This window comes from Cnephaeus nilssonii (genome assembly GCF_951640355.1).
Source record: "Cnephaeus nilssonii genome assembly, chromosome: 4".
NCBI lineage: Eukaryota > Metazoa > Chordata > Mammalia > Chiroptera > Vespertilionidae > Cnephaeus > Cnephaeus nilssonii.
The window spans coordinates 22,275,246-22,301,667 of record NC_137075.1 but is presented as its reverse complement, the minus strand read 5'-3'; the positions used below and the strand labels follow the sequence as shown (position 1 = coordinate 22,301,667).

General features: G+C 38.7%; 1 protein-coding gene across 3 annotated transcripts in view; it reads right to left on the bottom strand.

Moving 5' to 3' along the window:
- Positions 1 to 26,422, bottom strand: part of BAZ1A (bromodomain adjacent to zinc finger domain 1A) — a 94,978-nt gene that overhangs the window by 19,900 nt on the left and 48,656 nt on the right. For all 3 annotated transcript variants that reach the window (XM_079767521.1, XM_079767523.1, XM_079767522.1), the window contains 10 exons: positions 26,219 to 26,385; positions 23,619 to 23,714; positions 22,197 to 22,335; positions 20,797 to 20,943; positions 15,856 to 15,951; positions 15,511 to 15,735; positions 14,145 to 14,310; positions 13,781 to 13,894; positions 4,438 to 4,562; positions 1,111 to 1,704 (listed from right to left, as the gene is read on the bottom strand). In XM_079767521.1, coding sequence (XP_079623647.1) covers positions 1,111 to 1,704; positions 4,438 to 4,562; positions 13,781 to 13,894; positions 14,145 to 14,310; positions 15,511 to 15,735; positions 15,856 to 15,951; positions 20,797 to 20,943; positions 22,197 to 22,335; positions 23,619 to 23,714; positions 26,219 to 26,385 — 1,869 coding nt within the window. The remainder of the gene's footprint in view (positions 1 to 1,110; positions 1,705 to 4,437; positions 4,563 to 13,780; positions 13,895 to 14,144; positions 14,311 to 15,510; positions 15,736 to 15,855; positions 15,952 to 20,796; positions 20,944 to 22,196; positions 22,336 to 23,618; positions 23,715 to 26,218; positions 26,386 to 26,422) is intronic.

The window sequence follows — 26,422 nt, the reverse complement described above, 5'->3', positions numbered from 1 at the left end:
AAGTGAAAGAAGTCAGCCACAAAAGACCATATGTTACACAATGCCATTCATATAAAATGTTTAGACAGGGATATTTATAGAGACAGAAAATAAACTTGTGGTTCTTAGGTCTATTGGGTGGCGGGTAGTAGCTAAAGCGTATGGTGTTTCTTTATAAGGTGATGAAATGTTCTAAAATTAACCATGTGATGATGGTTGTGCATGTTGGTGAATATACTATACAACCACTGAAGTGAATATTTTTAACGGGTGAATTGTATGGTGTATGAATTAAATCTAATAAAGCTGTTAAAAAAAGAATCGTGAGCCACAGTTTTTAATCCTGAAGAGAACTAAAGTAGTGATGGTCACTCTGGCTGGTTTTGCTCAGTGGTTAGAGTGTTGGCCTGTGGACCAAAGGGTCAAGGGTTCCCAGTCAAGGGCACATACTTCGGTTTTGGGTTTACTCCCCACCCCTGATCTTGCTGTATGCAGGAGGCAACCAATCAATGTGTCTCTCATGTCTATGTTTCTCTCTCTCTACCTCCCCCACTTCTATTCCCTTCCACTCTGTCTGAAAATCAATGGGAAAAATATTCTCGGGTGAGGATTAAAAAAATAAAAATAAAGTAGTGATGGTAATATGCCCCCAAATTTAAGAGTACACTACCTAGAGAATCTCATTTAGAAATATAAAAATTATACCTAGCCCTGGCCAGGTGGCTCAGTTGACTGGAGCATGTTGCAGGTTTGATTCTCGGTCAGGGCACATACCTAGGTTTCAGGTTCGATCCTCAGTTGGGGCACATATAGGAGGCGGCTGATCAATGTTTCTCTCTCTCTCTCTCTCCCTCTCCCCCCAATAAAAACATACTTGGGTGAGGATTAAAAAAACAAAACAAAAACAAAAACTTATATCTAAAAATGTTTTACTGCTATTACAAATGAAACCCAGTGGAATCTAGAGAACCTTGTTTCCCTAACTCGCAAACACTTTCAAAATGATAGCATGGTCCAAATGAAAGATAAGGTGTTTCAATATAGCTCTAATAATTTGAAAAATGTTTAATCCTGAATCAGAGTTTTATGAGGAGAGAAAAATAAAGGCAATAGTTTTCACTGAAAATTTACCTGAAAAATGGAATTTCTCTTCAGAAAAACGGGCTAGCTGTGCACATATTCTGCTTTTCTCTTGTAACAAAGTTTCTTTTAAGGCACTTTCTCTATGTCCTCTAGAATTAAGAGCTTCGATAAGCTGGTCTAGCTGTTCACAAGAACTGTAAAAGCACCACCGATTTGGCTTATGCACTGGTTTTGGCAGTTGCATAGAATCATCACATGGATCTTGGTCAATGTTGGAGGTAGATTCAGACATCAAAGACTCTCCAGTTTTAGTGGATACCTGAGCATTTTGAAATTGTACATTATTCTGAAATGATGAAGGTCTAGGCAACAGCATGTCTTCAGTGAGACCAGAATAATCCTCTTCAATAAACAATCCAGGAATAGAAGGGAAAATCCAATATCGCCTATACATTCGGTCACGTCCCAAGGGAAAGATATTGGTGCATGCTATGGCACTTTGGATTTTTTCTAAGAGCTCTTTCTCTTTTTGTTGGTGTTCCTGTTTTAAAGCTTCTTCATCAGCAGTAAGAGGCTCTCTTGTTAAACAGTTGATCTTTTCTTGTCTTGTAAATTCTTTAAATCCATTTTGTCCCCTTTTCCCTAGAGTTGAAGTAACATTTGATCACTATCATATTTTAAACTTTCATTAGAAAAATAAGATATAAGGCTACCCCAAGTTACTATGCTATGAACTGAAATATATGCCCCAAAATCCATGGGTTGCAATCCTAAATCCCTATGCTACTGCTTCTGGAAATAGGTCCTTTAAGGAAATAATTAAGGTGAAATGAGGTCCTAAGGGTGGGAGCCTTATAGGAAGAGGAAGAGAGACCAGAGCATTCACGTTCTTCGCTGTGAGTAGGGAGGAAAGGCTGTGTGAGGACAGTAAGAAAGTGATATCCTCTAAGCTGGGGAGAGAAGCCTCACAAGAAATCAACCCTGCTTGCACTTTGATCTTGTACTTCCAGCCTCCAGAACTGTGAGAAAATAAATTCCTGTTGTTTAAGCCACCTGGTCTGTGGTACTTTGTTATGGCAGCACTAATAGACAAATACACTATGTTAATAAAAAATTGGTATAGTTAAATATAAAAAGACACACAAATATCTGTGATATCAATAACTGGAAAGTCTGGCAGAATTTATTATTCTGCAATATATATTCAGTCCTTCCTCTAAGGCAGGAGTAAGCAAATTACTTTTAAAAAGGACTAGATAATACATATTTTAAGCTTTATGGGCCATATTGTTTCTGTCACAGCTACTCAACTCTGCCATTGCAGCATGAAAGCAACCACAGTCATTATGTACATGAATGAGCATGGCTGTGTTCAATAAAACTTTATGTATAATCACTGAAATCTGAATTTCATATAAATTTCACGTTAAAAAATTTTCTTTTTTTAAAAACAGAGGGCAGGGCAAATTTGGCCAATGGGCTGTAATTTACTAACCACTGTATTCAAGTAAGGGAACCCTTAACTTTTAGTTGGGTACCCCCAGCAAGCCAAAGGAAGGACAATATTTCCCAGACCCTCTTTCCCCAGTAGGCATGACTACATGAGAAACATCTGGTGAAATAAATGGGGGAACAGAAGCATTACATGTAACTTCAGAGTCGTGCTTCTCTTTCTTTTTTCCCTCTTCCAACTAGCCAAAATGGAGACATGATGATAAATGCTTTTTGAACATAAGGATAGAAGCACCAACAAGACAGAAAGAGCCTGAATTCCTGGTAACCTGCCTGGCATTAATAATGTATTAAAGAACTGAACTTATCTCCTATTCCAGTCACTGTCAAATTACTTAAATGGTTGGGGAGTATGTTTTTTTCTACTTTTTTTTCCTTGAAAGAGTTTGTATAAAATTGAAATTATCTGCTTTAAAACTGGCAGAATTCACCTATAAAATTGTCCAGGAATGATGTTTTCTTTGTTGGAAGACTTTTAAAACTAATTCTAAATCTTTAATGGTTTAGAACCATTCACATAATCCATTAATCCATTTTTATAATTTACATTATTCAACTTATTGCCATAAAATTAGACACAGAAAATCAATTTCAAAAAAGGTTTGTCTAGCCCTGCTGGCGTGGCTCAGTGGTTGAGCGTCACACCTATGAACCAGGAGGTCACTGGTTCGATTCCCAGTCAGGCACATGCATGGGGTGTGGGCTCACTCCCCAGTGTAGGGCGTGCAGGAGGCAGCCGATCAATGATTCTCTCTCATCATTGATGTTTCTATCTCTCTCTCCCTCTCCCTTCCTCTCTGAAATCAATAAAAATATATATTAAAAAAAGGTTTGTCTAGTTTGTGTCTTTTTCAAAGAACAAACTTTTGGCTTTGTTGTTCTTTTCTATTATAGTCTTATTTTCTATTTCTACTCATATCTGTTGTTTCCTTGTATTTGGGGGGATTATTCTATTTTCTACTTCTAACTTCTTAAATAAATGCATACCTCAATTTGCCTTTCTTGATTCCTAATATGCATTAAAGCTATAAATGTTCACCAAAGTAGAGGGACTACATCAAACAAATGTTAACATGCAGCACTGATTAGTTTGAAATATTTTCTAGTTTCCATTATGGTTTCTCCTCTGATACATTGCTTGGAAATATGTTTTAAAACGCTCATCATATGAGCATTTTGAATTTCTAAATCAATTGGACTGCAATCAGGAAATATAACCTCCATGATATAGGAAATTTTCTGTAATAACCGTTTAGAAAATAATGTAGAAAAAAATAGCATCCAAATTATAGGCACAGAATAAACTTAAGGATTAAGTTGTCAAATGAGGATGGTTAAAGACCCTCAGAAGTAATTTGTATCAATAACTTTCAAAAATGTATTTCCTTTGATCCAGGAGTTTATGAAATTATTTTAAGGCAGCAGAGATTTCCATTCTCAGAAATATGACACCAATTACAAGCATTATTGATCTTTGTATCTCTATTAACTAAGAGGCATTCAATGAATGTTGAATGGGTACATTATAGACAAATCATTTAACAAAAAACTCAACAAAACTTACTGACTAACCAAAAGTAGAAGTTATGAGAAATTGACCTATTAAAGAGATAGGTATATTGTCTTTTTTCCCTAAAGTATAAATGACATATAAATAAAGACCTAATCATAAATATACTAATGTAACTTCATAACCATTTTATTACAAAATGGTTACCGCTATGAGTTGGGCACTTAAAAAACAAACACACCTTGGAATCACAAATGGAAGTAATCTAATACATAAGTCAGAATAGCTGAATTAACAAAGTGCCTTATCAATTAAAAACAAGTAAGCATGTCCATAAGAAATTTCTGTATTACCCCTTCTGCTTCTTTTATGTGATCCTGGGTCATCTTCATCTTCAGTGACTGTATCTTGATCTAGTTCTTTTTGCTCTATTTCTTTGCTGTCAGTGCTAGTATCAAAATCTTCTCTTTCTTCCTCCCTTCAGGATAAAAACAAAGTTTATATTCATTAGTGAATATATAATTCCATTCATAAAGGACTTATTGCCGGCCTACAAAGTGTGCTTATGAAGTAGTAGACAAGATGACACAGAGTTTATAGACTTGTAAAGAAAACATAAACCATTGTTAAAATATGTAGTAAGTACTAAAAAAAGGTGCTATGGAAGCATTTAAAGGAGAACCAGATGTAGTCTCAGGGATCAAGAAAGGCTTGCTTGAAGAAGTGACATTTAAACTGAAAGACTAAAAACAAACAACAACAACAAAAAACCTGGAAAGACTACAGAGACTGAGGAGGAGTGAGATGGCAGAAAAAAAAAAATCTCCATTTCTAGTAGAGGTGATAATATGTGCAAAGGCTGAAGGGAACAGGAAAGAGCATATAATTTCAAGAATGTAAAACAACAAAAAGAGAAAAAAAGAATGTAAAACAAAAAGAATACAAGATATGGGTAAGAAAAAGGCAGGGTTAGATCATACTAGATCTTGTAGGCATTATTCAAAAATCAATGGTAAAAAAAGAGAGAAAAAAAGCAATGGTGAAAAGGTAGAAGAGTTTAGTAAAGGGAAATGATATGACTAGAAAAGCACTTTGGTTGCTACATGGAAAATTATCTGGCAGAACAGAAGAGGGGAGACCAGTAAAGTGGCCACTATAATAGTCTAGGTAGTTGTCTGGGAGGTGATGGTGGCTCAGAGTAGAAAGTAGATAGACAAATAGTGGAGGAGAAAGGTAGACAAATTTCAGACATAAGTAGACAGAATGAACACTATATGGATGTTTTGTCTAATCCATTCTATTGTTCAAATTAAAACTAAAATTGTATGAACTTTGAAATAAATTCCATTTATGTTCTATATGCAAAGCGAGGTTTGTAAACTCAAATGTATTCAGAAGCGAGAGAGATAATGTATGAATGAGGCTAAGTGAGTATAAAATATGAAGTTGTGGGGTCTATAACATGTTTATTTTCTTGAAAGACAAAAACCCATGATCATATCAATAGACGGGGAAAAAGCATTCAACAAAATCCAATACCCAATTTTGATAAAAACTCTCAACAAAGTGGGAATAGAGGGAGCATATCTCAACATGATAAAGGCCATATACGACAAACCTACACGGGCAAAAACTAAAACCATTTCCCCTAAGAACAAGAACAAGCAGGGATGTCTGCTTTTACCACTCTTGTTCCAACATAGTACTGAAGTCCTAGCTACAGCGATCAGACATGGAAGAAATAAAAAGCATCTAAATTGGAAAGGAGGAAGTAAAACTGTCATTAATTGCAGATAACATGATATTATACATAGAAAATCCTACAGACTCCCCAAAAAAACTATTAGATTTAATATATGAATTTGGCAATGTAGCAGGATACAAAACCAACACCCAAAAATCGATGGCTTTTTTACACAACAATAAATTCTCAGAAAGATAAACTAAACAAGCAATCTCATTTACCATTGCAACAACAACAACAAAAATTAAAATACTTAGGAATAAACTTAACCAAGGAGGCAAAAGACCTGTTCTTGGAAAACTACAGGACATTGGAAAAAGAGATAAAAGAAGATATAAACAAGTGGAAGAATATACCATGTTCATGGGTGGTAGAATTAACATCATTAAAATGTCCATACTACCCAAGGCAATCTACAGATTCAATGCAATCCCCATTAAAATACCAACAGCATATTTCACAGGTCTAGAACAAATACTCCAAAAATTTATATGGAACCAAAAAAGAATCCAAATAGCTGCAACAATCTTGAGAAAGAAGAACAAAGTTGGAGGAATCACAATACCAGATTTCAAGTTATACTACAAAGCCACCATAATCAAAACTGTCTGGTACTGGCATAAGAGCAGGTATACAGATCAATGGAACAGAACAGAGAACCCAGAAATCAACCCAAGCCATTATGCTCAATTAATATTTGACAAAGGAGGCAAGAGCATACCATGGAGTCAAGACAGTCTCTTCAATAAATGATGTTGGGAAAATTGGACAAGTACATGTTTATTTTCTTTAAAAAAACCCTGAGATATCACAAGGAAAAAAATTTGTAACTATGTGAGGTGATTAATATTAATTAAACTTACTGTGGTAATAATGTAACAATACTATATGCATGTATTAAGTCATTTTGTTGTACACATTAAACTAATATAATGCTACATGTCAGTTATCCTATCTAATAAAGGGGGAATATGTTAATTGGCCCTCACACCTACGCAAAGATGGCGGTGCCCACCGCCAATAAGGAGGGAGTATGCTAATTGACTGCCCACCCTCAAAAATGGCTGTGCCCGCAGCCAATAAGGAGGGAATATGCTAATTGACTTCCACGCCCTCAAAGATGGCGGTGCCCACAGCCACAAGATGGTGGCGCCCAGTTCCCTCAGCCCCATTGGGGCAGCAGGCGCGCGGCAAGGCCGGGCCTGCACGTCTGCATCTGGAGTCCCCCAGTCCCCTTGGCCCTGCAGCCGCCCAGGGCCCGCTCGAGGTGCAGGCAAGCCTCGGATGGCAGCTGCCCAGCCGCCCAGGGCCACCTGAGGCTCAGGTAACCAGGGCTGGCCAAGGCTTATGCTGCCGGCAGTGGCAGCAGCAGAGGTGTGATGGGGCTTCGCCTTCCCCTGATCGCCAGGTCACCTCCCGCCCTGAGGGCTCCCGGACTGTGAGAGGGGGCAGGCTGGGCTGAGGGAACCCCCTCCAGTGCATGATTTTCATGCACCGGGCCTCTAGTATTTTAATATAACTGGAAAAAGTTTATAAAATGTAAAAAAATTGAGATATAATTCACATACCATAAAAATCACATTTTTAAAGTACAAGATTCACTGGTTTTAGTATATTCACATGGTTGTATAATCATTACCCTGATTTAATTCCAAAACATTTTCATTATCTCCAAAGACAAACCCTGTAGTAATCACTTTCCATTTTCTCTTCCCCACTGCCCCTGGTAACCACTCATCTACTTTCTGCTATGAATTTGTCTATTCTGGACTTTTCACATAAATACAATCATACACTACATGGCCTATTAGGATTAGCTTCTTTCACCTGCATTACATTTTCAAATTTCATCAACATTGTAGCATATAACAGGGTACTATTCCTTTTTATTGCTGAACTAGAGGCCCAGTGCATGAAATTCATGCACGGGTAGGGTCCCTAGGCCTGGCCGGCAATCAAGGCCCATCAGGTTCCCCTGCCTTCTCCTTCCCTAGCCACCCGAGCTGCCACTGCGCAGTTCCCCCCACCTCCTCCTTTCCTTCCTCCCTCAGTGCTCCGCCACTGCTGGTCGTCCACCATGTTCTGCACCACCCCCTGGTGGTCAGTGCATGTCATAGCGAGTTATCAAACTCCCATTCTCCATTGAACTCCAGAGGGGACATTTTGCCTATTAGCCTTTTGTATCTTACCTTATAATAGAGAAACATGCAAATTGACTGCACCTCCGCTATGCCCATGATTGGGCCGGCAGGAGGCTGGGGGCGGGACTCCGGGTGGCATATCCGCCGTTGAGAAGTTCAAGATGGCGGTGCCAAGTGGCCGGGCCCATGCCGCCGCTCCCGGGGGTGCCTGGGGCGATCGGCACCCCGGGGGTGTGTGGCAGGGCCCATAGGCACCCCGGGGGGGCGTGGCCGGGCCCATGCCGCCGCTCCCGGGGGTGCCTGAAGCGATCGGCACCCCGGGGGGGGGCGTGGCCGGGCCCATGCCTCCGCTCCCGGGGGTGCCTGGGGCGATCGGCACCCCGGGGGACGTGGCCGGGCCCATCGGCACCCCGGGGGGGCGTAGCTGGGCCCATTCAGCCGCTCCCGGGGGGTGCCTGGGGCGATCGGCCACCTAGGGGGGCGTGTCCGGGCCCCTCCCGCCCCTCCCGGGGGTCCCGGGGTTGATCGTCCACCTGGGAGGGCGTGGCCCTGCCCCTCCCGCCCCTCCCGGGGGTCCCGGGGTCGATCGGCCCCTCCCGGGAGTCCCGGGGGCCGAGGCTTTCCGGGCCTTGGGCACCAGCGGGGAGCCTGCACCGATCGCAGGAAACCACTGGGGGTCGGCTCCTGTGATCGGTAGCAGGGACGCTGGGTGCGGCGAGCCCAAGGCCGGGAAAGCCTGGGGCGGAGGCTTTCCCGGCCTTGGGCACCAGTGGGCAGCCTGCACGGATCGCAGGAAACCACTGGGGGTCGGCTCCTGCGATCCTTAGCAAGGATGTTGGGTGCCGCCGAGCCCAAGGCCACCGCCCGGGGCCAAGCCCCGACCCTGAAAAAGGCAGAAGGCGGTGGCCACAGCCAAGGCCTGGGTCCCTGGTGCCGGCAGAAAACTGGTGCAGGCAGCCAGGTGAATGAAGGTCTATTGCACGAATCTTTGTGCAAACGGGCTACTAGTATATAGATAACATTTGCTGTATGGATATACCACAGTAAGGATATATCATTTTAATTATATATCATTTGTCATCAATTGATAGACATTTGGGTTGTAACCATTTTTATGGCTATTAAGAATAATGTTGCTATGCCCTGGCCAGTGTGGCTCAGTTGGTTGAGCATCGTCCCATGCACTGAGAGGTTGCTGGTTCGATTTCCAGTTAGGGCACTTATCCTGTGCCAGAGGCAACCAATCAATGTGTCTCCCTCACTCTCCCTCCCCCCTTCCTCTCTCTAAAGGGGAGGGAGGGGGGGTGAGAGAGAGAGAAACATTGATGAGAGAGACACATCCATTGGTTGACTCCTGAACATACACTGACTGGGTTGGGGATCAACATGCAAGCCAGGTACGTGCTCCTGACCAGGAATTGAACCCTGGTGTGCAGGCCAACACTAAATACTGAGCCATGCTGGCCAGGGCAAGAGTTTCAATTTTTTCCATTTCCTCACCAACACTTGTTATTGTCTCTCATTTGGATTATAGCCATCCTAGTGAGTGGCAAGTATATCTCAATGTGATTTTGATAATACACATTTCCCTACTGACTAATGATGTTGAGCATCTTTTCATGGGCTTCTTGTGTATCTTCTTTGGAGAAATGCCTATTCAAATCCTTTGTCAATTTTTTAATTGGGTTGTCTTTTTATTGTTGAGTTGTATGAGTACTTATCTATTCTGGATATTAGACCACTATCAAATATATGATTTGCATATTTTTTTTTCCCCACTCACTGGATTGTCTTTTTTACTTTTTAAAAAAATCCTCACCTGAGGATATGCTTTTCATTAATTCTGGGGGGGCAGGGGGGAGGGAGTGGGAGAGAGAGAGACAGAGACAGAGATAGAGACATGTGAGAGAGAAACATCGATGAGTTGCCTTCTATTCATGCCCTGACCAGAGTTCAAATCCACAATCTAGGTATATGCCCTGACTGGGAAAATTAAACCCAAGACCCTTTGGTGCTCTGGACAACATTGTAACCAATTGAGCCACACCAGCCAGGGCTCTATTCACTTTCTTGACAGTGTTCTTTAAAGTATAAAAGTTTTTAATTTTGATGAAGTCCAAGTATCTATTTTTTCTTTGGTTGCTTGTGCTTAAGGTGTCATATCTATTAACTTTCTTAAGGCATCCAAATTCAACTGATGGACATATAAAATATAGCCATTTCAAGTTTGTGACCTATGATCTTCAGGCTTAATAGGTATTTTTTACAGATAAGTATAATCAAGTCAGTACTAATTTTGAAACACTGAGATTTTTAAAACATTCCTTGCAGATTTTGTAAATAAAAAATTAGTTCTGCTAAATTTGATTATGGTTTGGCATCTACAATATGGAAAAATTCCCACTTGTCTTCATAGCCAATCTTCATCCCAAATATTTTATGCAATAAAATACTTAGGTAGTCACTAAATTACCTAAGGTGCTTTCATCCTTTCTCTATACCTTCTATCAAAACCTCCAATCTCATCCCTAATCCTCAACAGGCTCAGAGAAGCTCTGTGAAACACAGTGTACAACTGTGATGATGTTGGTGGTGGAGTGGGGGACTTACTACTATTGCTAGAAATATATTACTGATTAAAAATAGCCTATTAAAAGTTTTCTGGGAAATTTTAATTAGTAATATTATTTCTATGAGAAGATGAGAAATGAGCTTCATATTTTTCCATTGATTCTTTAGAGAGAGTGGAAGGGAGGGGAAGAGACAGAGAGAGAGAGAGAAACATTGATGTGTTTCGTTGCCTCGACCAGGGCTGAGGGGTGAGCCACCAGGGCCAGAGATAAAACCTGCAACCAAGGTATGTGCCCTTGACCAGAATCGAACCCCAGACCCTTCAGTCCATAGGCCAATGCTCTATCAACTGAGCCGAACTGACGAGAGCCCTGGAAGCACTTTTAAACACAATACATGGACTGATGCCATTTTGGTCTCAACCTTTTGCTCACAGATGTAACAATGAATTTATAATTCTTAAAAAAAACCAAAAACACACACACACAAAACAAGACCAAGATGGCGGCATAGGTAAACGCCTGTGCTCACTGCCTCCCACAACCACATAAAAATTACACCTAAAATACAAAACAACCATCATCCAGACCCACTGGAAAGATGGCTGAATGGAAGTCCTACAACTAGAGAGGTAAAGAAGAAAGCACACCAAGACTGGTTGGAGGTGCGGAGGCACGGACGGGCTGGTCTGGCACCAACGTGTTCCGCTTTTTTAGTTGGGAGGGACATGGTTTCTGCGGAGGCCAGAGGCTGCCCGGAGGAGCAAGGGATTGCAGCCCCACACCAGCCCCCAGCCCAGGCTTCCAGTGCTGGGAAGAGAAGTCCTCGTAACTATGGCTGTAAAAACCAGTGTGGATTGGGGCTCAGAGACAGAGGCTGCTGGAGACCTAGCTGTTCCTCTTAAAAGGCCGGCACCACAAACTCAACCTACAAGGTTCTGCTTTCTCTGAGCTCCAGTATCAGGGTGAGGCTTTGGGGGACACAGACACATATGAGGAGGAACTGGACTGTCTGGCATTGGGGCAGGAACTCGGGGTCAGCTTTCTCCCAGAAGGAGGTGCTCCCTGGGCTAACTGGCAGCCATTTCTGTCTGCTCTGCTCTGGTGATTCACTGAGACCCTGCCCCACCTAATTTACAACCCCAACAAAGCTGTGTGCAGTGGCTTTTGCATATGAATGGCCTATCCTTGCTCAGGCTAAAATCTGTCAAACAAGCTGCAGCTGGGTCAGGAAGCCCCAAACCTCTCAATAAAAGGCCCAAGACCCAGCACCAGAACCAGCCTGCCTTGCTCCACAGCTGGGCCTCATCTGGGCACTTCCAAACCTGATACAAAGAAGAGGAATCTTTAGATCTCTCTGTAGCTCCTGCTGGATGGCCCCAGGCAGTGGCTGACTTTGCACCTCCCTGGAGACCAAGAGTCAGTGTACCCAGTGGTCAGTGTGAAATCATACCAGATTACAACTCTTCACCTCCATAAGCGACACACTCAAGGGGCAGACTCAGTGAGCACCAAAGCCCCATTGAAGCAAGTCCTGCTCCATAGGGGTGTCTCCTGCACAGCAGTTCTCCCATTGTAGACACAACTGTTCCTCACAGCCAATTGGCCTGGAGGTCAATTCCTCCCAGTGACACCAACAGCAATCAAGGCTCACTTACAACAAGATTGTGCTCATAGCCCACACAGGGATGCACCTAGTGTGCCTAGCTCAGGTGACTGGGGAGGCTGAGGCACTGGGACCTATAGGACACCTACTACACAAGGCCATGCTACCAACTTCAGGAGACATAGCAGCTCTAACCAATACACAGAAACAAACACAGGGAAGCAGCCATAATGAAGAGACAAAGAAGCATGTCATAAATGAAAGAAACGAAGAAAGCAAACTACTGGAGTTCAAAACCACACTTATAAGGTTACTCAAGAATCTTCTACAAACCTCCAAGGGACTTAGTGAGACCTTTTAAGAATCTCAGTGAGAATGCCAAAAAATGGAAAAGGACTAGTCAGAAATTAAGCATACACTGACTGAAATAAAGAATAATATACAGAGATTCAACAGTAGACTAGAGGATCCGGAGAATCAAATCAATGATTTGAAATATAAGGAAGCAAAAGACATCCAACCAGAAGAGTAAAGAGAAAAAAGATTCCAAAAATATGAAGACAGTGTAAGGATCCTCTGGGACAACTTCAAGCGTACCAACATTCCCATTATGGAGGTGCCAGAGGAAGAGAGAGAGCAAGATATTGAAAACCTATTTGAAGAAATAATGACAGAAAACTTCCCCTACTTGGTGAAAGAAATAGACTTACAAGTCCAGGAAGCACAGAGAACCCCAAACAAGAGGATCCCAAAGAGGACTACACCAAGACATATCATAATTAAAATGCCAAGGGCTAAAGACAAAGAGAGAATCTTAAAAGCAGCAAGAGAAAAGCGGTTAGTTACCTACAAGGGACCGCCTATACAACTGTCAGCTGATTTCTCAACAGAAACTATGCAGGCCAGAAGGGAGGGGCAAGAAATATTCCAAGTGATGAATAGCAAGGACCTACAACCAAGATTACTCTACCCAGCAAAACTATTATTTAGAGTTGAAGTTCAGATAAAGAGATTCACAGACAAGAAAAAGGTAAAGGAGTTCATCACCACCAAACCAGTATTATATGAAATGTTGAAGGGTATTCTTAAGAAGAGAAAGAAGAACAGTAAAGATAAAAAATATGAACAACAAAGTGGCAACAAATACATACCTATCAATAATTGAATCTAAAAACGAATAAGAAATCTAATGAACAGAATAAACTGGTGAATAAAATAGAACCAGAGGCATGGAAATGGAACAGACTGACGACTCTCAGAGTGAGGCGGGAGAGGCGGGAAGAGATTAAAACAAGATCTTATATGCATATATGCATTACCTATGGACTCAGACAATTAGGGTGGCGAAGGCCTGGGGTGGGGCGGGGACCAGGTTGAGGGGGGTAATGGGGAGAAAAAAGAGGGACATCTGTAATAATCTCAACAATAAAGATAAAACACACACACACAAAAGAAAACCACACAACACGTATACTTGAGGGCTGTCTGTACTACGTAACTTTCATAGGCTCACAACACAATTATTTTATCTATAGAATACTAGTTTTCTAAAAATTCTGAAAGCATTTTATAGTTCAAGGTGCTGATTTTTCTTCTTTATGGAAAGCAAGATGAACAGTGTAATTCAAACCATACCCAATTGACATATCTGCAGCTGAATTTCTTTGTTCATCTTCCTTCAGTTTTTCTTGTTTCTCTTTCATTTTTTGTTCTTGCTCCTTAAGTTTTTCTGCCTTCCTTTTACGAATTCTAAAAGTTAAAAAAAAAATTATAGTCTGTCAGATGTTTTTAACTTTTAGCATCTTGCCATTAATCATTAAATTAGTCATCCAAACGTTATCACAAAACCATAATGTAGCAATCCATTTATAACCTCTTAGTGAAACCAGAAAACATCAGTGTGAGCCAATGTCACATTACAGCCCAATGTGAAATACGGTTCTAGAGGCAAAAAAATAAATAGTTTTCATTAGAACAACTGACAATAATTGTCTCTTACCTAGCAGCTGCTTCTTCCCGTTCTTTTCGGTGTTGTTCTGCTTTTAACTCCCGGAACTCCTGCTTGGCCTGTCGTAATATATCAACATAATCTTCAATAAAATCCCTAGTAGAAACTAGGGTCAGTAGTTTCCCACAGAGCGCATGAAGTATCTTCATTTTTTCTCCTGTAAAAAATTGGTAAATAACTTCTGTATTATCAATGACAAAAAAGGAATTATGTTTGAAACATTTTAATTTGTGGCTCAATGTGAAAATGTTTAAAAATAGGGGAAAGTCTCTTAAGATCATACATGTAAATGGCATGTCTTCAGAAAAAAGCAACATTGAGTCAAATTTAAGTTATGTGCTATATAAGGCATTTCAAATACTAATGACTACATTATATACTAGTGAAATAGACATGAAAAAAATTTTTTTTGTAATCCTCACCTGACCTGAGGATATTTTTCCATTGCTTTTTTAGAGAGAGTGAAAGGGAGGGGGAGAGACACACACAGAGAGAAACATTGATGTGAGAGACACACATTGATTGGTTGCCTCCCATACGGGACCCCAGTCGGGGCTGGGGATTGAGACTGCAAACTGAGGTATGTGACCTTGACCAGACTCGAATCCATGACCCTTTAGTCTGTGGGTAGACGCTCTATCTACTGAGCCAAACTGGCTACGGTATGGAAAATCTTCTAATCATAAAGAATTATTTTTCAAGTTTCAATTTTTAGGCTCATATATAAAGTTCAAATCAAAACTAAATTATAATCACATGAATTTTCTTTAAAATGGCAATAGGCAAATTGCTACTCTGAAAAGACTACTCAGAAACACTAGCATAAACTATAAAAACTATATGAATGGTAGGAATTAAGGTCCTCTATGTTCTGTTTTCTTAATCACATAAAATTAAACTCTATATATTTGTATATTACAATTTTTTTATTTTAAAAGGCAGTGAAAAATAACTAACTTTTATACTGTTTCTCAAACTTCAAACACTTATTCAAGCAAGTGTTGGAATTTAGTAGTTACAGCTTAAACTTCTGATATACTAATAAAAATGAAAGCTAATTCTCACTTATCCTTTTAAACTTAGTAGATTCAGTAGACAAATCAAAAAAATTTAAATAGAAAACCCAAATAAAAAAGAAAAGAAAATCCTAAATAATTAAAGATAATATGAACAATAGTAGTTTCAACATATGACACTATTGGTATTCCAACAATTTTTTTTTAAAGACTGTATTTTCTCTTTCTCTTTTAGAACTGCTTATCATCTAAAATATCTCATTAGCTAGTTTTCTGGGTGTAAGAGACATAAGAGGGTAGAAAGTGGAAAAGTTATACAAATTCCAACTTGCAAAGTTTACCTGGTGTCAAATCATACACTGAAGTGCTTGACAGTTTCTTTACTAAACTGGGATTGCTTAAACGAAGCTCCATACAGGCATCATCTGTAGCATCAAATCCTCCTCGTTTTTGATATCTGTACTTTGCATTTGCTGATGTTACATCAGCACCTGAAGCTAAGATGTGCAGTCTGAGGATTTCAGAAAGGGTGCAGCTATCAAGATCCAAACTTTTCAAACTGCAGCCTATAGTTAAAAATGAAAATAGTCATTTAGAATGTAAACCATAAATCCTCAGCAATGTAAAATGTACCTTTATAAAATTAAAAATTAAAAGCCAATAAAAAAAAAAAAGCCCACACATACCCTGGTGCAACTGGGGCCATGCAGCTGCCAAAGATGCAACTGCAGACAGTGCAGATTTTGTGGGGTCTGCATCTTCATCCAAAGCCTCTGTTAAATCTTTAAGGAAATAAATACTTTATTCTAGTGCAAATCAAAGCTTGAATATTTGGGAACAATGCCCTTTCACAATGATGAAACAGCAAACAGCTTAATATTCACAAACCTCAAAAGAACCAACACTAATTACAAGCATCATTTATATTCTGCCTACTTTCCACCTAAAACTCTAAATCCTGCAACATGCACTACATATTAATATTTTCCTTACTTAACATAGAGAAGACAACTTCCAAGTTACCAGCAAGATGCACATACACCTTCCAAAAAATGGTAAAATACACTTTAAAATGAAAAACAAATCTTTTTGCTCAATATAACTTTGGAAAATACTACTTTGAAAATCAAAATCTAATTGAAGATAGCCAATCTTTTAAAAATATGTATATTTTTACTGATTCAGAGAGGAAGGGAGAGGGAGAGAGAGATAGAAACATCAATGATGAGAGAGAATCATTGACCGCTGCTTCCTGCATGCCCCACACAGGAGATTGAGCCCGCAACTTGGGCATGTGCCCTGACAGGAAATCGAACCATGCCTTCTGGTTCATATGTTGACGCTTTCAACTACTCTGCCACACCAGCTGGCGAAGATATCCAATCTTTTGTAAATATCTTAAGATTGAATCCTAACAAAGTGTAGGTTGTAATCATCACAAAACCAGCAAAGAAAAAGAGCTAAAAGAACTTAAAGACAGCACTGCCGTCACTTAACCATTGATTTATCTTATACATTTAAATTTTGTTTTGATTTTTAAAACTCTCCAATCCAAAAAACAATAGGAAGATTTTCCTGTATTTTCTAAGTAAATTGCTTTAACTTTGAAAACAGTGCTTAGCTTACAAATAGGACTAATGAGCAAATCAACAAGCACAAATGAATTTAGAGCATTAGCATATATAATTATTTCTAATTATAATACAGAGATGATAAAAAATTAAAGTGTCAACTATGAAAAACTTCAGGCTTAAAAAACTTAAGTCTATGTCACAGTACAGTGCACCCAGCTTCAGACTAAGAATCAGATCATGTATAGTCTAGTCTTAGGCTCCTGCAGTCAGTCCCTAGTTCCTCATTATGTAGTCTTTAGAAAAGTCACTTAATTGGTTTCATTTTTCTGGATGCGATGAGTCTAGATCAGCAGTTTTCAAATTTTTCAAATTATTTCTTGGAAGCCCATTATAAAATAGATAAAGAATGCCCTTGTTAAAGTAGGGTTATGGAGGTGACAATCCTGCACATTCATCTTTCCAACTCTCCTGCAGTCGCACCAAGGAACCCCTGTACAACCTGAAGGACTCTATGGATTAGAGTTTAGAAAATCCCTAGGCTAAACTGGTTCTGTGATTCATTAACTTTCTACCATATGATTTCCTTCCCAAAATTCACAAGCTCACAAAATGAATCTTAGAAAACAGAACTGCTGTCCTTTACTAAAGGAAAAAGGCAGCTCTGGTATCCTGTCTGATTACAATCATTGATAATTTCATGGCACTTAAGAATAAACAATACCACACTGGAGAAAATTATCTGACTAAATTCTACATCTATGCAGAACTTCTTACCAAGCCACAAATCTAGTCCAAAAACAGACTTTATATTCTTCCTCACTAGGAAAATAGTAGACCTAAAACTTTTTTTCAATTTCCATTTTACTTATAAAGCCAAATAAACAAAATGAACAGGCACTGTAAAATTAACAACAGTCCTAGTTGTGAGCTGTAAAAGTGTACTGGCCCTCTTCCTTTGCAGCAATCACACATTCAATCTTCTATTTCCTAGGACAAAGGCTTAGGAAATGGACAACCAATAAAATTACAATTTATTTTTAATTGTGTTATATTAACATGTTAAAATATTACTTAACTCAATTTATCTACCAAATGGTACTCTCCAGAAACTGTAAATATCACTCTAGGAGAGCGGTCGCCAAACTTTCGGACCTCATGAACCACCAGTGGTCCGCAGACCACCAGTTGGCGACCACTGCTCTAGGATTTGCTTAGAGCTGGTCATCTGGGTACATCATACCAAGAGAATATAAACTTGAACTCTATGTGTTATGGCTATCTAAAAGATACTCTTAATATCATAGTAAACTAGAATTATGTACATAAAATTCCAACACTAAACAAGAATATCTCAGCCAACATACAAAACTATCCTACATAATAAAATGGTAATATGTAAATTACCATCACTCCGCTACGCCCACGATTGGGCCAGCAGGAGGCGCAGGGGGCGGGACTCAGGGTGGCCGGGGTAGCTGATTGGGCCAGCAGGACGCTGAGCCAGAGGCTTTCGGAAGGCCTGGGGCACCGGCGGACAGCCAGCCAGGTCCCCCGCGATCAAAGGCCAAAGCGGGGGACCTGGCCGGCTGTCTGCTCCGGCGCAAGGCCTTTCGAAAGCCTCCGCGGCAGCCGGAGGCTTTCGGAAGGCCTGGGGCACCGGCGGACAGCCAGCCCGCTGGTGCACCAGGTGCATGATTAAATCATGCACTGGGCCTCTAGTTCTATATAAGGAGGATACTCTTATTCATATGCTCTGAAGGGCTTTCAAGTTTATGATGTAAGATTAAAGTGAAGAATAGATATTTTTAATATAAGATTTTAAAAACTGCTGGTAAAAACTTCCAAGATTTGGATATAACAGAGACCAAGGGGCAAAGTAATTAGATCTTCTTGAATACAGATAAATTTATGGGCCATGCTAGGGAAACAAATATTCAGAATTTCAACTTCTTTGCCCTTATAGCATAGTCATTATGAGGCTCTAGACCTGATTGCCAGAGTTTGTATCCCATCACTTTCTTATTAGCTATGTGTCTTTGGGCAAATTAATTAAGCTCCTTAAGTCTAAGTTTCTTTATATGTAAAAGGCAGAAAATAATCATATCTACCTCATCAAGGGTGACAGGAGGATTACATGAAATAATGCATATATAATTTATATCACTTATTAGCTAAGTAATCTTCAGTAAATAATCTCAGTGAACCTGTTTTCTCATCACTAAGATAAATTCATACTTTTCTCTTTTGCCCAATTTCCCTCTTTCTGGAAATAGCAGGAAAATACCTTACTATTAAGACCGGCTAAAGAGGAAGTAAGAGAATATTCAATCCCATATGACTATTAAATTGCTTTAGGAAAACTGTGGAAAGGCTTTTTTGTTACTGAATGGGAGGACAAAATGAAAGATGCTTGGGGGAACAATCTAGGGCTCTTATGGAAACTGAAATAACTATGTAAAATGTGGTAAAAAATAATAAGGAAGTGAGAGTAAGGTGAAAAATTCCCAAGTATGTTTTTTATCCTCCCTAACATTTAAATATTTTCAAAAGGAGCATTACAACCTTTATTTAATGGCCAATACTTATTCAGAGACCTCACATTTACATGTATAGACAGTTCTACAAAGGAGTAGAGCTATAGAAATTACAAACAAATAATGAATACAAAATATAATGACAATACAAATACCAACAGTCACATATATTTTTCCTTTATACAGGGGATTTTCCAAGAAAATTTTGTCACCCACTTTTTGTCATTGGGATTTCATCTGCTTTAATTCCTTAATTAAATACTACAGTTTTATGTCCTGTATTAAGGTCAAAACTTGGTCAATAACCCTGTGATGTTATTGGTGATTAAGGCAACCTAATGGCTACAAGAATGATTATGTGCTACATTGTCTGTCTTAGATAATCCATCTTTAGTGCTGGTGCTTGTAATCTTAATAACCTTTAGATAAACAGATTTACCCTTCTATCTTCCCTTTCGTAGAATCTCATTTAATTGACTAAGTTATCTGTGATGACAACAGGGACCACATTGCTAAAATGGCCTTGATAAGGGATCTATGGTGAATAGCACTCAAGCTATAGAATGTATTTTGCTTGAACACAGGCTATAAAACCCAAAAGCAACCAACATTGGATGCATACTCATCATTATCCTGTTTCTCCAACCAGCATAAAGGAAAATGAGCTCAAGTTATCTAATAAGACCAACAATACTATTTGAATGGAGGAATTCCCTACCTTTTTGTACTAAGATTTTGCTATCAAGATGTCTCCCAATAGTTATTTCTTATTGTGAATTTGTATGCAATACATTAGTATTGTTTAATAAAGCTTTTGATCCTAAATCTCATAGATGGCAAAGTTCACAGAGAGTATTATTTAGGAAGCCAAATCAATCTCTTAATATGGCTTAATGATTCCTGTGATTGAGGAAAATCCTGAACAAAATATTAAACATACTCTGCTTTAAAAATGAAAAAGGGTTTATTCAAGAATTATTCCTACATTAATATGTGCCACACACTGACTCCAGATATTTAGGTATACAGAATTTAAAGAGCAAGATTTTTAGTTCAAACTAAGTAGCAAAATAAAAAATTAAATTTTACTTAACTCTGATCCTAAAACTGTCAAATCTAAAATGAAATCAGCAATAGTATTTTCAATTTAAGTTATTAATAACAACAATAAAAGTATTTCCTTAGGTGGGGCAAAACAGTGCTACTAGCAGAATCTCTTGGAATTTCAGATACTAGTCAATGAAATCTGTAATGATACTATATGATAGGAGAAATCTAATGGAATAAAAAGCAAGATAGATTGGGAAGAAAATATTTTCAAGGTCATCAGACACAGGATACATCAAAAGAAAGGTTTTATAAAACAACTGATAATGCATTCCTAGCATATGATTCAAGAATTTGGTAACTTGAACAACTATGTTTTATAACTGTAAAAGCCAAGTTAATTTTAAAGTAACCTTCAAAAATGAGTATCACTACAAAGCCACTACCAATCAACAATAATATGAATTCTGACCTTTGGTGTCAGCATCAGTTATTTGCTCTTTGGCAACTTCCTCTTCTTCTTCAGCTATTGCCTGGAAGATGGCAGTCAGGAAGAAAAAAAGCAATTCACATAGTGGGCCTTCACTGTCATTTCCTACAAGAGCTTCCTCTAACACTTCTGTGAATAAAATGTTTAAAATCAATTTAAAGTTCTGTTCATGTACTGAAAAAAATCAACTCCAATGGAATAATAAACATTCAATCAACAATAGCCTAGTTAACTATTTTTTTAAATGCCCATTTATCAAGGTAGAGCCAAGTATTACCTAAGGTAAAATAAAAACCCCCAATTATAATGATTATTATAAATTTCAATAAAATAATAAGCCCAAATCACCACATTCAAGAAAGCCAAATCAGACTCAGTAGATCAATACAATATTTCACCTAAGTTTAAACTTGAGGTGTAAATTAAGGTACATCTTAAAAATTATGATTTTACTCTAATTTGAATAACAATGTAAAGATTTGTTATTGTTACCCCCACTGTTCTGAAGAGCTATGTGGGACATTACTTTTACCAAATAGTGCAAAGGAGAGGTAATCATCAGCATTAGGTGTAACCCTAATATCAAATCCAAGTCATAAAAGTTTCTCATCAAATTCATCTTACCTAAACCAGCATTATTTAGACCTGTAACAATGACTCATACCTCACCTAGCTCAGAAAGAGAAATTTAGGGAATGTAAAAGCCCTTGTGGAGAATACACTCTTAAAATAAGATTACAATTCTGTCTTTGAGGTCTTTACTTGGATCTTAAGACATTATTTTACCATTTCACAGGTAAAGATCCAAAACAGGAGCCAAAGCTCTACTCATATTAAGTTAGCTCTTAAAAATGAAGTTCATACAAATTAAAGTATGTAAATACAGAGACAAAGCAGACTCACAAATTAAAGGTAGGCCATTAACTTGTTTTCAAATATGGCTGATGTCAATTTCTTCCTTCCTTGTACTTACTTACCAGGCCACTCTCAAGTGAAGTCTACTCTTTCACCCCCTTGAATACCAGCAAGCCTGACCAATGGAATAGGGCAGAAATAAGGCCTGCCAGTTCCAGGCCTTGCATTTAAGAAGGCGGGCAGTTTCTGTGTCCTGACTTTTAGAGCCCTCAGGTGACACATAAGAAGTGTAGGCTACTCTGATGGAGTGGGATGCATGTGGGGGAGCGCCAAGGCACCAGACATGCGTGCAAAGAAGCCATCTTGAACATGTAGCCAGGTAAGCCTTGAGATGATTCCATTTCCAGCCACTGACTGACAGTAACTAGAGAGGTAGGTCCAGTGATTCCACAGAACTTGAGAGATAATAATTTGTTCTTTAAAGCCACTAATTTTAGGATGAACTATAACACAGCAAAAGCACTTGCCTAGGGTTACTCCCTCAGGAAATTCATCTTGAAGATCAAAAAGTTCCCCAAATGCATTAAGAAACTCTAAAACCATCAGAGCATCACCAAAGATTTCAGGAGGTAGTCTAGTTTTCACTGGAGTTGGTTCTGGAAGTTCCTGCAAGATTAAACAATTTATGTAACTATTTGAATCAAGTGTAGGAAATTGTACAAAGTAGATATGATATACTCTTTACCGAATAAGAATTATTTCATGTAACTAGTGGTTCTCAACCCTGAATGTTTACAACAATCACCTTTAGAACTTTTAAAATTATAGATGTTCTGGCCTTATTCCAACTTTACTAAACCAGTTTCTAAGGATTTTTTCCTTCATCAAATTAAGAACATAACTTTAGGTTGAAGTGTATTTCTGACTACATTTTCTAGTTAAGAGGAACTTTTAACCTAGATTCTGATGTCAAGACAGTTGTGTCAATATTATCTTCAATATGGGATCTCCTTAAGATATGGAACAGAATTAATCTGCCACCTACTGACTTAGAAATGTTTCCTTATAAACTGAGCTGAATGAGTTTGGTTTGAATATTGTGATCATTTCTGGAGGCAGAAATAATTCTTCTTCTTCTTTTTTTAATCCTCACCTAAGGATATGCTTTCATTGATTTTAGAGAAAGAGGAATGGGGGTGGGGGGAGAGAGAAACATCAAAATGAGAAACACTGATCAGATAGATCGATTGCCTCCCACAGGCACTGTGGCTGGGGATCAAATCTGCAACCCTCTGGTATACAGGATGATGCTCCAACCAACTGAGCTACCTGGCCAGGGCATGGAAAAATTCTTTATCTAGCAATCAAGCTAAAAATGCATGCCTGACCCCAATGGTTATTAGATTATCAAGGATCACATAAATGACCAATTATTCTGCAGAATAAAAATCATTATCCAGCTGGTGTGGCTCAGTGGTTGAGTATCGACCTATGAACCAGGAGGTCACAGTTAGGTTCCTGGTCAGGGCATATGCCCAGGTTGCGGGCTCGATCCCTAGAAGGCGGTGTGCAGGAGGCAGCCTATCAATGATTTTTCTCTCATAATTGATGTTTCTATCTCTCTCTCTCTCCCTCATTCTCTTCCTCTCTGAAATAAAAAAATATTTAAAAAAATCATTATCAAAGCTTGTTAGGAAATGCTACCTTGAAACTCTTAAATGTAGCATTTGCTCAACTGACTATTTAAATATGAAGAGGCCATTATTGATAAGAAATATTTCATCAACAAAGCCACATAGGACACTAACTGCTCCCCTGCCAGCCTGTTTGCACCTAACTGCCCTCCCCTGCAGGCCTGGTCACCCCTAACTGCCCTCCCCTGCAGGCCTGGTCCCCTGATGTTTCACACAGAACATGGGTGTGTGAAACATCACATAACAAACTTATACCTTAAGATCATCACATTCCATATCTTCTCTAGGTTTATTCCACTGTTTTAAGTGTTCCATGTATTTTCGCTTTTCTTCACGTAACTTCTCTCTTTCCTAGAACAAAAGGTTAATAAAAATTCTTATAAGAACTTTATAAGGCAGCATCAGTATCACTTGGGAACTGGTAAAAATACAAATACTTGGGCCCTATCCCAGATCTACTGAATCAGGAACTCTGGGGTTGGGCCCCAACAATTAATGTTTTAAGAAGTCTTTCTAGTAATTTTTTATGCATGCTAAAGTGTTAGAACCACTGATCAAAACAATGCCTACCTGACATAACTGCTAAAAAGATGGAAAATGTCCAACACAGTAGTGCTTGGATAAGTATTAATTCAACCGGGCCCTGCATAGCAGCTCTCCCCATACTTCAAAGCAATTAGATCCTGACAAAGTAGGTAACAAATTATTAGAGTACCTAAAATAAAACCTCCCCTTATATTTGTAATATACTTGTCATTTTCAAGATTCATTTAAACTTGACTGACAGACTAGAGATAACACACACAGAGGGAGCAGTAAGTAAAAGCAGTATTAGAATACAGTTGGTAAATTTTCTTTTTAATATAGGCCATTTCTCTTGTTCCCTTGGGTCTTTTGAAACCCTTACTTCTTGGTTTTGAAACTGCAAAATAAATACTGACCCTAAAAAAGTCTCTAATAAAGTACAGTATAAATATTTTATTATAATTTTTCCAATAAATGTTTAATATATGTTAACATTTTCCCTTTGAAATTTAGAAACACCAAAGGTAGACAGATGTGCACTTATCAAACTTTCAACATAAAACGACTAAATGGTTACAGAACTTAACTGTGCTTTGAGTAGTCTGCTGAAATAAGTCATCCCCCCCACTACAATATAATTCCTATAGGACGTAATAGGATGAGTAATCTCATTCACTATTGCTGAGTGTAAATAACACGTTTGCTAAACAAATACCCATGTACACGTATAGAAAGTTTTAAAAATGTTCTTAACCCTTTGACCCATTATTCTACTTGTACAAATTTATCCAGGAACATAATCCATAAAAAGGATATTTATTCACAAATTTGAACAAATATCATTATTCATGGGCAAAAAATTATAATCTACTTAACTACATCAATTTGATTAACTATTAAGCAGTCACTAAGAATTCTACCTTACTTAATTTAATAACATGAAGAAATGTTTATAACGTTAAACAAAAAAGTATACAAAATTATAAATGCTGGATCTCTTTTTTAACGTCCAGAATAAAGATTAGAATAAATTAATCAAAGTGTTAACAATGCTATCTCTAAATGTTACCATTTAGATTACAAGTGTTTTTTTTGTTTTTGTTTTTTTGTTCTCTACCTTTTCTGGAATGAACATATATTAGATACCTCTAAAATGGCGTATTTGAAATAATTCATAAAACTTCAGGCAATTTAAATAAGCACTGTGTAGAACATGATTATCTAAGGCTACTTGTGAGTAGCTCAGAAAACCAATGGCTATTACTATCTTTGGAAAAAAACCAGCTATAGAATTCTCTAAGGAATATCTACCATTAAAGATTATAATAAAGATTTACTGAAATGTTCTTATTATTCTTTAAGGAGAGTAACAACTCTGTAATAATTCTTGTTGAGTCATAGATTTTATTGTATTTTTCTAACTATGTATTTTACTTTTAAAGGTTTTACTCATGCCTGGCCGGTGTGGCTCAGTGGTTGAGTGACACCGCTCCTGGTCATGCCTGGGTTGTGAGCTCAATCCTCAGTGGGGGGAAAGGGGAAGCGAGGGTGTGCAGGAGGCAGCGGGTCAATGTTTCTCTCTCATTTTTGTTTCTATCTCTCTCACTCACTTCCTCTCTGAGATCAATAAAAATCCTATATAATAAAAGGCTAATATGCAAATTGACCAAATGGCAGAACGACCGGTTGCTATGACGTACACTGACCACCTGGGGGGAGATGCTCAATGCAGGAGCTGCCTGCTGGTGGTCAATGTGCTCCCACAGGGGGAGCGCCACTCAGCCAGAAGCCGGGCTTGTGAGCAAGTGCAGCAGCAGTGGCGGGAGCCTCTCCCACCTCTGGGGCAGCACTAAGGACCCCTCGGGGGATGTCCGCCTGCCAGCTTAGGCCTGCTCCAGCAGGTGGACATCCCCCGAGAGGGCGCAGGCTGGGCTGAGGGACCCCCACCCCTGAGTGCACAAATGTTGTGCACCGGGCCTCTAGTATATTTATAAAGGTTTTACTCATTATGACCTTCTCTAATTTTAAAAGTCTAAATGATGAAGAAAATTAACTTTAGAATTATACATTAAAAAAAGCTGAGGTGTAAAGACATGTTTTGTAAAGATGTGTGTGTGTGTGTGTGTGTACACATATGTTGAACCTTAAATAATTCATTAAATTTTTCAAAGCAAAAGGGAGATAGATCAATACTGTTTATCAGTGCTCTACACACAACTATAAATGTGAATGAAAATAGTAAAGGAACTTGAAAATTAACCAGGAATTTAAATGTTTAAAGCACTATTAACTATATGTACAGGGCATAGCTAATATATTTAAATGAATACCTTTTCTCTTTCTATTTTAAGCCTTTCTTTTTCTTCTTTCTTCTTCAGTCTCTCTTCTTCAACAATTTTCTTCAATTCTTCCTTCTTTTTCTCTTTATCTTCCCTTTCTTTTTTCTTTGCTTCTAGGGCATCTGCTTTTTCTCTTTTTAATTTAGCCTTTTCAAAAGCTGTGGAGAAGGTCAAAGTTAGAACTGCACACAGACA